This window comes from Cucurbita maxima, unplaced genomic scaffold, assembly GCF_002738345.1.
Source record: "Cucurbita maxima cultivar Rimu unplaced genomic scaffold, Cmax_1.0 Cma_Scf00041, whole genome shotgun sequence".
Taxonomy (NCBI): Eukaryota; Viridiplantae; Streptophyta; class Magnoliopsida; order Cucurbitales; family Cucurbitaceae; genus Cucurbita; species Cucurbita maxima.
Window position 1 is genome coordinate 640,997 of NW_019272057.1, and position 14,079 is coordinate 655,075.

General features: G+C 35.6%; 2 protein-coding genes across 5 annotated transcripts; both read left to right on the forward strand.

The window, feature by feature from the left end:
• Positions 1-544: 544 nt before the first annotated feature.
• On the forward strand, positions 545-3,119 carry LOC111469844 (probable serine/threonine-protein kinase WNK11). 3 transcript variants are annotated; one of them, XM_023115294.1, is made up of 4 exons: positions 555-666; positions 1,106-1,144; positions 1,514-2,017; positions 2,508-3,119. In XM_023115294.1, the coding sequence occupies exons 3-4, from the start codon at positions 1,514-1,516 to the stop codon at positions 2,892-2,894; spliced, it is 891 nt and encodes a 296-aa protein (XP_022971062.1). In that variant the 5' UTR covers positions 555-666; positions 1,106-1,144; the 3' UTR covers positions 2,895-3,119. The 3 variants fall into 3 exon arrangements, with proteins under 3 accessions (XP_022971060.1, XP_022971062.1, XP_022971061.1); XM_023115292.1 differs by lacking the exon at positions 1,106-1,144 and having other exon boundaries at positions 545-666; XM_023115293.1 differs by lacking the exons at positions 555-666; positions 1,106-1,144 and adding an exon at positions 1,163-1,381.
• A 3,422-nt stretch (positions 3,120-6,541) lies between these two features.
• LOC111469799 (heterogeneous nuclear ribonucleoprotein 1-like) lies at positions 6,542-11,880 on the forward strand. 2 transcript variants are annotated; one of them, XR_002714921.1, is made up of 6 exons: positions 6,542-6,834; positions 6,943-7,063; positions 7,392-7,623; positions 7,863-9,051; positions 10,768-10,955; positions 11,604-11,880. XR_002714921.1 is itself a non-coding variant. In XM_023115229.1 (5 exons), the coding sequence occupies exons 3-5, from the start codon at positions 7,402-7,404 to the stop codon at positions 10,779-10,781; spliced, it is 1,425 nt and encodes a 474-aa protein (XP_022970997.1). In that variant the 5' UTR covers positions 6,542-6,834; positions 6,943-7,063; positions 7,392-7,401; the 3' UTR covers positions 10,782-11,411. The 2 variants fall into 2 exon arrangements, 1 of the variants encoding a protein (XP_022970997.1); XM_023115229.1 differs by lacking the exon at positions 11,604-11,880 and having other exon boundaries at positions 10,768-11,411.
• The last annotated feature ends 2,199 nt before the right edge of the window (positions 11,881-14,079 follow it).

A 14,079-nucleotide genomic window follows, 5' to 3' on the forward strand; every position in this document is an offset into this window, starting at 1 on the left:
ATTCAAAATTCAATTTTATATTTAATGGATTAATTAGGTTAAATTGCAAATTTATGGTTCGAAAAATGTTAGAATTTCATCCGAATAATTTGATAAAATCTGATAAATACTCTTTGCTACGATTCTGATAAAAATGGGAAGGATCAATTATAGCGTTTATAATATTCAAAATTTAACATAGTTTTTAAATCATTTTTTTAATATATTTTTGGTGATAAAATAAGAAAATTATACCATAAAAATAGGGTTTATAAGGTTAATTTTATAAAAATAATTATCTTCATTATTAAATATAAAATATGAAATTTTTATTACACGTTTTGTTAAAATTAAAAAAAAGAATAAAATTATTAATTACTTAATTCTTAAAATGATTAATTTGAAAGTCCACGATATTTCATTATTAGAAAGTCAATGTAGGGAAGGGAAGGCGTTGGATTATAGGACACGTAAATTGGAGAATGCCATCTTGAAAAGTTAAAGGTCAAGACTACGTCGTTTTGGCGATTTGATCGGGATTGCGCGCCACGTATAAATGGAGAACGACCCTGCCGCCTCGACTTGACGCAGGAAAAACCAACTGAACGGAAGAGAGAGAGAGAGGGAAGTTTTTTTTTTTTTCTCGCTCCGTTTCTTTGGAGATTTCCGTCCGGCATCAACACCAAGGTATTCTTCTTCTTCTTCTTCTTCCTCGTTTTGTTTCTCCTTCAAATATTCAGGTGGCTTAATGATCTGTCTCGTTTCAAGAGCTAACTCGTAATTTTTCGTGTTAATTGGCATGTTTAATAGGTTCTTTTTTCTTTTCTTTTTGTCAATGTCTTTACCTTTAGGTTTTGCGTTTGCAATTTTTCATTTTCTGTAATCAAGTTGATCTTTGCGTTTCTTCCGCTTTATCTGTATATATGATTTTCGATACGTGAACCGGAAAGCCTCAAATCTGCTTTTTCAGCTTTTTGAAATGGTTTCCCGGCGAATTTTCTGATTTCTTGCTCATCGGACTTTATAATTTTGTCTCTTGAAGTCCGTTTCATTTGCAAATGGTAATGCATGAGTATTTTGTTGCTCAAACCTCTCGATTGTTTTTGTTGTAATTCCAAAATAATAGCAAGAAGAAGAATTGCCGAAGAAGCAGTCAGGAAGAAGAGTATTTCTTTCGACTATCCGTTTTGGTTTAAATACGAATGATATTTTTCGGGTTGTAATAGTAATGTCAGGACTCTGTACTTCCGTTATATCGATGGTTTTTAGATATTTTATGAGAAATTATTGGATTAAGGTGAAGCTGGGTTAGCTGTATCAAGAATCAAGTTTATGAATGTGAGGATTAAACTCTGTCGCATTCCTTTTAGGATTCAGCTGCCAGCTCTTAGTTTATTATCTGGTTGGGTTCACATTCTCCTTTGTTCGTTTTTTTTTTAAATACCTCTTGGATCTTTATAAATGTCACTGTCATTTTAGACCCCAACACTGCTCTAATTTTCTCAACTCACTTCAAATTTGGAACTCTTTACAGATGCCAGCTGATAATTCAATTCCATTTGACCGAGATGCCGAGCCTTTTGTTGAGGTCGATCCAACTGGAAGGTTTGGACGATACGATGTTCTTCTTGGGTCTGGAGCAGTGAAGAAAGTTTATCGGGCATTTGATCAGGAGGAAGGTATAGAGGTTGCTTGGAATCAGGTTCGATTGAGGAAATTCAGTGGGGATCCAGTGTTCATCAACCGCTTGAGATCGGAGGTTCAGCTGCTGAGCACGTTGAGTAACGATTATATCATAGTTTGCTACAGTGTTTGGAATGATGATGAGCACAATACGTTGAATTTCATTACCGAGGTGTGTACATCAGGAAATCTGAGGGATTATCGTAAGAAACATCGACATGTGTCAATTAAGGCCTTGAAGAAGTGGTCAAAGCAGGTACTTGAGGGATTGGATTATCTTCATAATCATGAGCCTTGCATTATTCACCGAGATCTCAACTGCAGTAACATATTTGTCAATGGGAATATTGGTCAGGTATTTGCATCACTCTTGATAATGCTACTATCTCTAACCTAAGATAAATTTTGCAGATGACTTATCTTTTTTTCGGTTTTTATATTCTTGATCATTATTTTAGGTGCAAGCAAATCACCTTTTGTGGAAATTCAAAAAAAATGCCGATGACTCATTAAAAGATTTGCCTGAGCTGCTTGAATAATAGTCCATATGCTACACATGATTGTCGATTGACTTTGTACTGATTGAAGCTAAAACTGAGGTTATGATCAATTAAAATATTTGTCGATTGGCTTTGTCAAATCTCCCTTGTTCACAAGAACGTGCATGTGGTTAGACAAATTCATTTTAGAACATTGTTTCCTGAATCCAAGTATCAACTATATAATCTCAAATTTGCCTGCTAATCTATATGATTCCCAAAATAAGATTAAACCACAAGTATCCAATAGTCCATCCACTTGTTTATCTTTGTGGTATTGAAGCGTGATTACACTCATGTTTACAGGTGAAAATAGGTGATCTAGGTTTTGCAGCTATAGTTGGCAAGAGTCATGCTGCGCACTCAATCATAGGCACACCGGAGTATATGGCACCAGAACTATACGAGGAAGATTACACAGAGATGGTGGATATATACTCTTTTGCGATGTGTTTGCTTGAGATGGTCACGATGGAGATACCATACAGTGAATGTGATAGTATTGCCAAGATATACAAGAAGGTGACGACTGGAATAAAACCCCAAGCATTAAACAAAGTGACAAATGATGAAGTTAGGGCTTTCATTGAGAAGTGCATTGCACAACCAAGGGCAAGGCCTACCACTTCTGAACTTCTCAAGGACCCCTTCTTCGACGAAGTCAGGGATGAAGATTCCGAACAGAGTTATTAGAGGAGAAGCACTTTTAACCAGAGATTTTAAGACGTGTTTCCTCTACCCGTGCCACCACCGACCGATGAGCATGAAGGTTTTTCTCTTTTTCATACTGCACTTCAGTTTTTTCCCATTTCTGTAATTCATTTCTCGTCACTGGATTCTTGTCAATGACTTCATGTCTATGGAATGATATCTTGGATTTGCCGAGGCAAGCAATAAAATTCTTTTCCCTTGTAGCCATCTCTGGGACTCCTCTGTTTTGACAAGAAGGATTATGAACGAACTTCGCATCTTACAGAATACAAATATGTTGCGAAATAAGCATTCTTGGATGAATTGCATATCCTATTTCCAGAAATGCACAGGCGTAAGCAAAGCATTTTGCATTTTGCCCAAAAACTAAGATAAGTGGTGGATTTTAGATAAGGGAAGGAAGTGCCTCTAGATTTGAGCCAGTTCTAATAGCACGAGATCCCAGGACGTTCTTGGAAGATTGTATAACTTCTTGTTCATTGGCATAGAGCTGGCGGCACACCAGCATGTAGACATCAGCCCCGGCGGTAACCTCGGTTCTTGTCTCCTCTGTCTTTCTTAAGGTGAAGAATGCTCTTTTACCACAAATTTCACATCTAGCTGGCAACTTTGTTACTGCGTCAGCCAAGGTCAGCCAAGGGTATAACATCAAGTTCAAGAGTCCAATTTCATCCCTAAAAAATATTGTCTGATTTGGTCCGTTACGTATCTTCGTTAGCTTTACGGTTTTAAAACGTGTTTGCTAGGGAGAGGTTTTCGCACCCTTATAAGAAATGCTTTGTTCTCTTCTCCAATCGATGTGAGATCTCATAGTTCACCTCCTTGAGGTCTCAGTGTCCTCTTTCAACTTTCCCTTGTGTATGCTAGAGAGGTTTTCACACCGAATGTTTCGCGATCCTCTCCAATCGATGTGAGATTTCACAATCCACTTTCTTGGAGGTCAGAGTTTTCTTTGGGCTTTCCCTTCTAGACTTCCCTCAAGGTTTGTAAAACGTGTTTCCATACCCTTACGAAGAATGTTTCGTTCTCCTCCCAAATCGATGTGGGATTTTACAATCCACCCTCTTGAGGGCCCAACGTCCTCTTTGGGCTTTCAGAATTATTAGTCAAATTGTAAGAAGAACCTTTTTAAGTAATCTCCATTAGGCCCGCAACATCTTTTATCAGTAACATTGCAGAAAAAATCATAGAGATCATAGAAAAGCATGAGGACGAGAGTTCTGTCAAACAGTCAAACAATTGTTCAAATAAGATACCTTATCGAAAGCATCTTCTCCAAATTTCTGTGGTGGGAAGGACCAGCATGTAAATTTCTGCTCATCAATACCGTACCTTGTGTCCTTCTTTACTTGATCATCACTGATCTCTGTTAATCATAAACTTGAACACAAAAAATCCACTAAACGAGGGATATACATCCAATTCATCATCGATTCGGAGTACATGCATTTGAATATCTGTTATCAATAATTTTTATGAGTATTCGGTTATTAAGAATAACACTAATTTATCAAAATTTGTTAGAGAATTTTTTAAAACTATTTCAAACTTTAATTACGTATTTAAATGCAATAAAAATCTAACCCACCCAATCAATAAATAATAATAAATTAATTTATAAAATATATATAAATAAAAAAAATTTGAAATATAATTTTTAATATTAGGAACAAAAATTAATTATATTTTAAAATAATATATTATCAGAATAATTAATGTATCATATAACTTTTAATAAAGTAATTTTTTATAATTTTTATTAGTTTAATGTTAAAAATAAATAAATTTTTCAAACAAAAAATTATTTTTTTTTTTGAAGAGAAATATAAAATAAAAATATTATGATAAAAAAATTGCATGTAATTTATAATAAAACTAAGGAAATACTACACGTGAAAAAGATAAAAACAGCCCTTTTCTAAATAAAAATAAATAGATACAGAATAGTTTCTATAATAAAAATTATATGCAAGTTTCAAAAAATAATAACCACAAATGCGTGTTGTGGTCCTTATAATAATTAAAAATGTCTCAATTTTTAATGAATTTCATTTTAAATTATGAATATATATATATATATATATAAAAGATATGGTTTTAATAAAATTAATTAATTTTGGCCATTTTTATTAGTAAATAAATTTAATTAATCTATAAAAAAAAATTAATAAATATATATATTAATAATAAAGGTCTATTGACGCTAATTTAGGCTGATATAAAGTTTCATGGAATTTATAATTAATAAAAAAAAATATAGGATAAATTGCAAGTGTTATTTAATGAATGCAAATGTGTTGATTAGAGAGAAATCACTAACAAAAAAATGTGGAAAGTCATCTACATTTGATTTATCAAAAGTTTATGTAATTAATGGATATGATACGTAATTAATGAACTATAATCCAGTAATAAAAATTAAAATTAAAAATAAAATTATTTTTGGAAGTATATAGTGTTAAACTAAGTTTTCACCCATCCATTTCGGTATGGGTTTCGGTATGTGACTCTAGAATTAAGTGTCATGCACGGGATTATATGTCCGCTCTCTAAAATGACATTTACTCGAGATTGAAAATTCTCAAATAGTGTAGACATGGTGTCTCTAAAATGACATTTACTTGAGATTGAAAATTTCTCTACTAGTGTAGACGTAGTGTTAGCTCTCCACCACTTGGGCCTTGTGGCCTAAGTGAGTTACCTTGTGTGATGCAGCCATAATGTTAGCTCTCCACCACTTTGGCCTTGTGGCCTAAGTGAGCTACCTTGTGTGATGTAGCGTGGGCGAGAGTTGCAAGACGAGCAACTTGGGTGTCTTCCTTTGAAAATAGTCTTTTAAGTACAATATTGGACGACACGAGTGAGCTGATACTGCGCCCCAACTCATGTGTCGGAGGTTGGATTATGCATCTACTATCCATAACTGGTGTCGTAAATGGTCTAGCATGGACATGGGAGAGTTCAATGCTCGATGAGAACCCGAATAGATGGATGTTCAAGATGTCCCAAGACATGGGATGACATCACAATGCATGGGTCGTTGTTGGAAATCGAGATGAGATGATGGGATGTGACGTTGCATTGAGAGACCTTGGCCCTGAATAGAAGCAAGGTCGAGTCGAATGACTTGACCTAGTGCAGAGGCAAGTCGGTTGTGTCGCAAACGATTGAGCATGCACACAGGCGTGTATGTCGAATAAGTTTGGATTTCACACAAGTGATGTTCAATTGGCAAAGACAAACCTCGCCTAAGGTCTAACGAAGCCACAAAATCATGTGAAAAATGAATATGGGGCTTGAGTTCCCTTTAAGGTTTGTCGTAAGCGTGCTAAGACGCCACACGGTTGAAAAAGTACAACGGTAACACCACACCCACGCGCATCAATATGATTAAGAATCGTGCTAAAGTGGATGGTCTATTATCGGATCGACACCAAATTTAGCGAGTTTTATGTTTTTCACTTATACCCGCTTAACTCGATATTCATCACAGAGAGGCACAATAAAACTCCGACCTTCAAATTCATGACTCGTGGCCCTAGCTTGATAATCTTAATATGCACCATTCTTCATCTTACACTCCTATCTCGACTCTTGATAATATATAATGGCCAACTCGCGTATAACACTACTCTTGTCCACACACAACCTATTTTCCCTTCTATGGCCGTGACACTAACACTTACAAGCTTTATGTTTCTCACGTTCGTTCTCTTTGTAGTGTACAGATTTGTTTAAACATAAATAAAATTTCCCGATCTGCTTGGAAACCGAATTTGATTTGAAATCAAATTCTTAAGGAAAAGTTCGGGACATAATTTACAGAGAAGGATGAAAATGTCATCTCTCGCTGTCCTTATCATCGTGCATCCTCTCAGATCTTAGCTTTGCCAGATTTGGCTTTCTGGGTCTTCGATAATCGGTCGGTTTTATGGAAATCTGGACTTCATTTTTGATCTTCGGAGGAATTCAATTCAGTTTGGATCCCGTTAATCCTTCTTTTGATTCAAATGTTTTCTGGGTTTCTCAGGTTTGTTGAATTTTCGGTCGAGCAATTGATCGACGATGGATCCAGTGTTCCCAAATTGATTTTTACAATATCTGTTCTCTCGGGATATACATTTCCTGGATTGCCTCTTGATTCAAATAAGGTACTGCTTCTGTTATTGATTTGTTATTCACCCGCATTTGATTCAATTTCCTCCTTCTCTTTCAGCTTCATGAACTTACGGATTACAATTCTTCAGCTTATGTTTATACACCGATCTTCTACTAGAATGAATCGCCATAGCTGATTTTGTCCCCCCACGAATTTTGGTCATGAAATTCGACCCCAGTTCATTATATTAACATCTGCAATCGATATTGGGAGTTTAAAATTCTTTTTCCTTTTTTATTTGAATCGGGTGGAAATGTATGAATGCTACCTGCATCTAATGGACATCTGAGTGATATGGCTTGTGTTGCTGTGGTCTGTAGGATAAAGGAAATGCAAACTGATAGCGGCAAGTTATTTGTTGGTGGAATATCTTGGGATACTGATGAAGAACGTCTTAAAGAGTATTTCAGTGCCTTTGGTGAGGTTGTAGAAGCTGTGATTATGAAGGATCGGATCACCGGTCGCGGTCGTGGCTTCGGCTTTATTGTTTTTGTTGATCCAAATGTTGCAGATAGAGTTGTAAGGGAGAAGCATAATATTGATGGAAGAATGGTGAGTGTTAAACCTTAGATGTGTATCTCAGGACCTGCAAAGATAGCTTATGACTCGAAACTCGAAACGTTTGGTTGAGTATTTATCTTCTTCCTTTTCGAAATTTTTGATTCCGTGAAGACTGAATTTCTTTTCCATATTAGTGTTTCAGCTTGCCTTCAATCACAACAATAGTCTGCATTCGCCATTTTTGTGCTATTTGAACTCGAGCTTCATTGTTGAGTTTTCTTCATCCTCAGGTTGAGGCTAAAAGGGCTGTTCCCAGGAATGACCAGAACATTGTAGGTAGAACCAGTGGTACCATTAATGTTTCTCCTAGTGCTGGACGAACTAAAAAGATATTTGTTGGGGGCTTAGCATCGACTGTTACAGAGAGCGAATTCAAGAGCTATTTTGATCAATTTGGGACAATTACAGATGTTGTGGTGATGTACGACCACAATACTCTTCGACCCAGAGGATTCGGGTTTATTACATATGATTCCGAAGACGCAGTAGATAAGGTTCTTATCAAGACTTTCCATGAACTGAATGGAAAAATGGTTGAAGTTAAGCGTGCAGTTCCGAAAGAGTTGTCACCAGGTCCTAGCCGTAGTCCACTTGGTGGATACAATTATGGTCAGAGTAGGGTCAATAGCTTCCTTAATGGTTATACTCAGGGGTACAGTTCTAGTACAATTGGAAGCTATGGTGTTAGAATGGATGGTAGATTTAGTCCGGTTTCTAGTGGTCAAAGTGTATTCACTCCATTCGGTTCAGGTTATGGAATGGGAGTGAACTTTGAGATTGGTTTAAACCCGGGGTACGGTGGAGCTTCCAATTTTGCCAATAATCTCAACTATGGGCGGGGACTGAGCCCGTATTATACTGGTAATTCTGATAGGTTTAGCAACATAGGTTTTGAAAGTGGCAATGGAGGAAACTCATCCTTCTTCAGCTCAGCAACTCAAAACTTGTGGGGAAGTGGAGGGCTCAACAATGGTTCAAACTCTGCCAATTCCAATGCTCATTTGGGATCAGCAAGCGGCATCATTGGAGGAAATGCATTTGCCAATTCTGGAGTTAACTGGAGTAGTTCTGGAATCTCGTCTCAAGCGGGAGGAAATCATATTTTTAGTAACTCCGGGAGTCTAAATTATGGAGGTGTTGACAGTGGTTATACTCTTGGAGCTGGAGGGTATGGGAGGAACAGTAGTACTGTTTTGCCTCCAACGTCATCATTTTCTACCTCTGTTGGTTTTGACGGGTCCTTGGCCGATTTCTACAGTGCTAATTACAGCGATCCCACGTGGGGACCTTCCAATTTTGAAAGAGATGGATCTGGACCCATTGGTTATGGACTTGGCAATGCTGCTTCAGATGTCTCATCCAGAAGCTCTCCTGGTTTCATTGGTGGTCAAAGCGTTAATAGGAGGCAGTCGAGCAGAGGTTAGAGCCAATGATTCAAAATTTATGCAATGCCTCTTTCAATTTGTTTTAGTCGTATCTCCCAGTTTCTCTCGTGATGAATTTTGTTTTCCAAATGCTCAGTTCATGAATTATATTTTGTTTTTGCATCTCACAGAAAGCTATCATAGCTCATTTCAATGGTATACATGAATGTTTTGAGTTGCCAACCAAGAAAACTCATATTGTTAAGTTAGCTGCCATATTTCTACATTTTCTTTTATATAGTCAGAGTGGGCAAGATGTATGCTCAATATTGTCCTTTTTGTTATAAGAATGATTGGTAGCTCCCAATGAACTTTATCATGAATGTCTGGATGTAGAGACCCAAACCCACTGCTAGCAGATATTGTCCTTTTTGGGCTTTCCCTTTCAGGTTTTCCTTCAAGGTTTTTAAAACGTGTCTTCTAGGGAGAGGTTTCCACACCTTTATAAAGAATGTTTCGTTCTCCTCCCCAACCAACATGGGATCTCACACGGGAGATATTTGGTGCCTGGATCTTGTGTTTGATAATATATTGTCTAATGACGTTAGATATGAGGAATTAAAGCATTATTCCTGCATGTTGGTTTGTATTGTTGCAATGTCTGGCTTAAGTGGCTGTTTTCTTGGGTTACCAGAAAAAAGGAGTGGATAAGTTTATTTCTCTCATTCCCTTGTATATGATTATTGAATTTTTATTGGTCCTGTTTGTATGCTGTGTGTGTTCACATGTGCATATATGCGAGCCAGAAGCTGTGCGGCTCACTCATTTTAACTCAACATGTTCAAGTATTTAACTCATTCTAGGACATTGGTAGAATTTTCGTCTTTGCATCTTTGACACACACTAATAAGCATGGTTGTTCCTTCACATGCTCATTATCTGTAACAACCCAAGTCAACGCTAGTAGATATTATCCTCTTTGGGTTTTTCCTTACGGACTTTCCCTCAAAGTTTTTAAAACGCATCTCCTATGGAGAGGTTTCCACACCCTTATAAAGAATTCTAAGTTCTTCTCTCCAACCGATGTGGGATCTCACAATCCGTCCCCCTTTAAGATCCAGCGTCCTCGTTGGCACTCGTTTCCTTCTCCAATCGATGTGGGACCCCCCAATCCACCCCCCTTCAGGGCCTAACGTCCTTGTTGGCACACCGTCTTGTGTCCACCCCCCTTCGGGGTTCTGCCTTCTTGCTGGCATATCGCTCGATGTCTGGCTCTAATACCATTTGTAATGGCTCAATCCCACCACTAGTAGATATTGTTCTCTTTGGGCTTTCCCTTTCGGGTTTCCCCTCAAGATTTTTAAAATGCGTCTCCTAGGGAGAGGTTTCCACACCTTTATAAAGAATACTAAGTTCTCCTCCCCAACCGATGTGGGATCTCACATTATCACTCAAACCTGAAGTTGAGTAGTGAAATTATGCATTTACAGTGTCCTAACGAGCATATTGGGCATTAAGTAAATTTAGTATAGCCTCTTTGAACGCTTTCATTAACCAGTGTCAGCTGAAATCACAAAACGCTATCAGATTATCTGTGATGTTGAATTGAATTTAGGATACCGAAGCTGAATGATCTCGTTGTAGTGTTATTCTTTTTCCTCCTTTTATATATATGTACTTTTATGGTAAAAAGGAAATGAGATGCATTAGAAATGGAGTGAGAGAATATTCTCTGATATTAACTGCAGTCTCCTCCTCATTTTTGCTTCAGGAAACACTACCTAGGAATGATCGGATATGTCAACATAGTAGATGAAGATAATTGGTGAAGCATGTGAAGTTGCGGGCCAATCCATAGAATATTCAGTTCAATTACCCTACAAAAGAAAAAAAAAAAAAAGGAAAAAGAAGAATTATCTAAAGCTAACTGAGTGCAGATGCTGAGAACCAATCTTAAAGGTATTTAGAGCTACTTGGGATTTTGTGTCCAGGTTTGAGTTTTGATTAGAATTTGTTCTTTCTTTTGGTTTTTTTTCTGTTTTTTCCTCTTATATATGAGTGAGATGTAAAATCAGATTGCGGCAGTATAGCAAAATATGTATCATCATCATGCATCTTCAGTGAGGTGGGCATCCACAAAATATGATAGACTAAGCCTTTTTCTTTTCCCCTTTAATTAAGGTCACCCTTTTTGATTTTCAAGTTCAAGTCCAAGTTCATCATAATTGTAGTAGTAACGCCTTAGGCAAAGTTGTGAGCTTTGTTGAGGAATGCTCTTTGTTCCATCATTTTGGTTTGTTTGTGAACAGATTGTATCAGAGTTCCTCTTTTTCTTGAACTGTTTGTGTGAAAAAAAAAAACATTCAAGGGATATCCATCTCGGCTCCCTATAACCACAAATTCGTTGTCTTAACCGACTTGAAATTCTTGTTTGATTGATGCTTTTAGTTTCTGCTGCTCTGAATGTTGATGATTTATGAAAGGTGGAACAGGAACAATCTCAGATTCTTCTCATCTGAGTGCCCTGTTTTCTGGGGTTCCTTTTGTGTTCTAATTTTCTGATATGTCTTTTGGAATCTGCTGAGCATGCGGTGTGGCTTGGAATAGGTATTGTGTCATGCACTAGGACATGTCTGCTGGCATTGAAAATGGGGCTGTGAAGAGGAAAATGGGGGCAGCCTCATCACTCTGTGGCTTCCCAGGTGAATTCCATTAAGGAACACTGTTTGTGAAGAACATGAACAGATTTGACAGCTGAAACAGAGCCTTGTTTGCTTCCTCTAAATTGCTTTACATCTGATTCTTTTATGCTTCTTCCTTTGGAAATTGAGAGTAAAAAGTGAAAGGAAAAAGGGAAAAAAAAAAAGTTAAAAGAAAAAGGATATGTTAGAACTTTTTTTTTTTTTTTTCAAGCAAAAGTTCTACATTTCTTAGTTTGATTGATGTGACTTTAATGAGGTATAGTTTTAAAAATATTGATTAATTATCGTTACTATTGATGAAAATTGTTTATCTACGCCTCATATCACCTCCTTCCTTCGTACCCACCCAGTGTCTAAAATTACTACTTTCAATCAAGACATATAGGCAATAAAAAAGAAAAATGAGAATAATAAAACTTACCAAATGACCTGTTTAAACATAGTTGTACGTAGTTGACTTTTGATATGTTTGGATTTAACATACAAAAAGAAGGAGAGGCACGTTGAGAAGTCGGAACATGATTTTGAGGATCGGCATTATCAAACATAGAATTTGTTGAATTATTATGATCCGTTCTTATCATGATTAAAGATGATATTGATTTTATATTTTGTTGACTTTTTAGTGGGGATTTTGATATTGATATTGATGTTTATATTTATGATTTAACTTTTGGTTTGTGAGAAAATTGTTGTAAAAAATTAGACAAAAAAAAAGAGGAGAAAATTGTGTTCTAATGTGAAAGATAGGATTCGAACGCATTTTCAACAAATATCGTCTAACTTTATCTCCGACGGACGGAAATGGGCTTAGAAAGTAATGGGCTGTTCTTGCTTCAATATAGAAAGCCCAATACGGCTTTAATGGGCCTGTAAGCAAAAATGGCCCAAGTTAATGCTATATAGCCATATTTTCCCGATTAAACTTTTTTTTTCTTTCTTTTTTCAGATTTATATGAATTTCATTTACTATTTTTTTAAAAAAAAATTCTTAACGGGATTACACTTAATGTAATATCGACCCTTCATTTACTTAGATGTTGCGTGCTCTTACGATTACATATTATTTTTGTTTTCTATTTGAATTTTTATTCTCGCTATAATTCTAATTTAATTTTGTAGACATTAAGACAAAACTTTGTTCGAGAATTGGTTGGTTAGATAAAAAAAAATATAAATACATGAATTAAAATTTATACACATAGCTTTTCATCTATCCTTAGTTCATCGGGAGACAATATATATTTATATAAGAAAAAGAAAAAGAAAAAGAAAAAAAAGAAAACCCACTTTATTCTCTCTGTCTCTACTTCTATATCAATATGACCTAATGTATGTCATCGATGGTTAACAGAGAATCAGATGCCACCATGAACGGGGAGTGAAGAAAGTCCAGTGAGTGACATGGTAGTGGTGGTTTGCAGCGTAGATGGGTAATTGATTTGAAGGTCGGGTTGGATTAAGTCTTCTTTTCGATTTAAGTTGGATTGAATTTTTGAAACATACCCGACTATCCAACCAAAAAATATGATTACTACCTAACTATATCCTACCATATTTTTTAATAAATAAGAATAAGTGATGGACGGATTATAAATGTTTTCCATTTGAATTTTATGAATTAATTTTTAAAATAATTATGATAATTATTAGTTAATCAATACGAAGTTAGGCCTCGAAGTCAAGTCTCTTGTTTTTGTAAAAACAAGAAATTAAAAGAAAAAAAAAGAATGTTGACATTCAACTAACCAAACTCACAGCAATTTTTAAAAATTTCTTAAAAAATTATTTAATGCTTTAAATTTGGGTCGACATTGTTCATCAATATTTTTATATTTTTTAAAATTTAAAACGACATAAGAAATAAATAACATTTTTATAATAACACATAAATAAAATATGATTATGAAGCTCAAATCGTTTAAAATCATTTAAATATTTTTATTCGTACTATTTTTCTAAAAATATTCAACAACGTTAATATTTTCTCCATATTTCTAATTTATATTAAAAAACGATTTGGTTGTTATAAAATTGAAGGCGTGCTTTCATCGATCACGTAATGGGTGATGACGTGGCTGCCTCACATTGGGTAAGCTGAGGCGTTGGAATTGGTCCACGTTTAATCTAATCAACGGCTCAAATTAAGTTAGACAATCTCAATCTCTCTCCTTTCTTAAGTCGCCAATTGAAATAGATATCACCCATAATAAATAAATAAACAAATAATGAAATGGAACATCTAATTATAAAAATTATTTTAAAAGTAGCATAAGAATAAATAATAATAGAAATATCATATATATATATATAAATAATTATATCCAAATATAATTAAGTTCATAATCCAACTGAGTTGAATTGAGTTGATCTAATTTTAA

Coding starts and splice junctions, on each gene's coding strand:
- LOC111469844 (XM_023115292.1), top strand. CDS start 1,514: ATGCCAGCTGATAATTCAATTCCATTTGACCGAGATGCCGAGCCTTTT. Junction 2,018..2,507: donor TCAATGGGAATATTGGTCAG/GTATTTGCATCA, acceptor TCATGTTTACAG/GTGAAAATAGGTGATCTAGG.
- LOC111469799 (XM_023115229.1), top strand. CDS start 7,402: ATGCAAACTGATAGCGGCAAGTTATTTGTTGGTGGAATATCTTGGGAT. Junction 7,624..7,862: donor ATAATATTGATGGAAGAATG/GTGAGTGTTAAA, acceptor CTTCATCCTCAG/GTTGAGGCTAAAAGGGCTGT.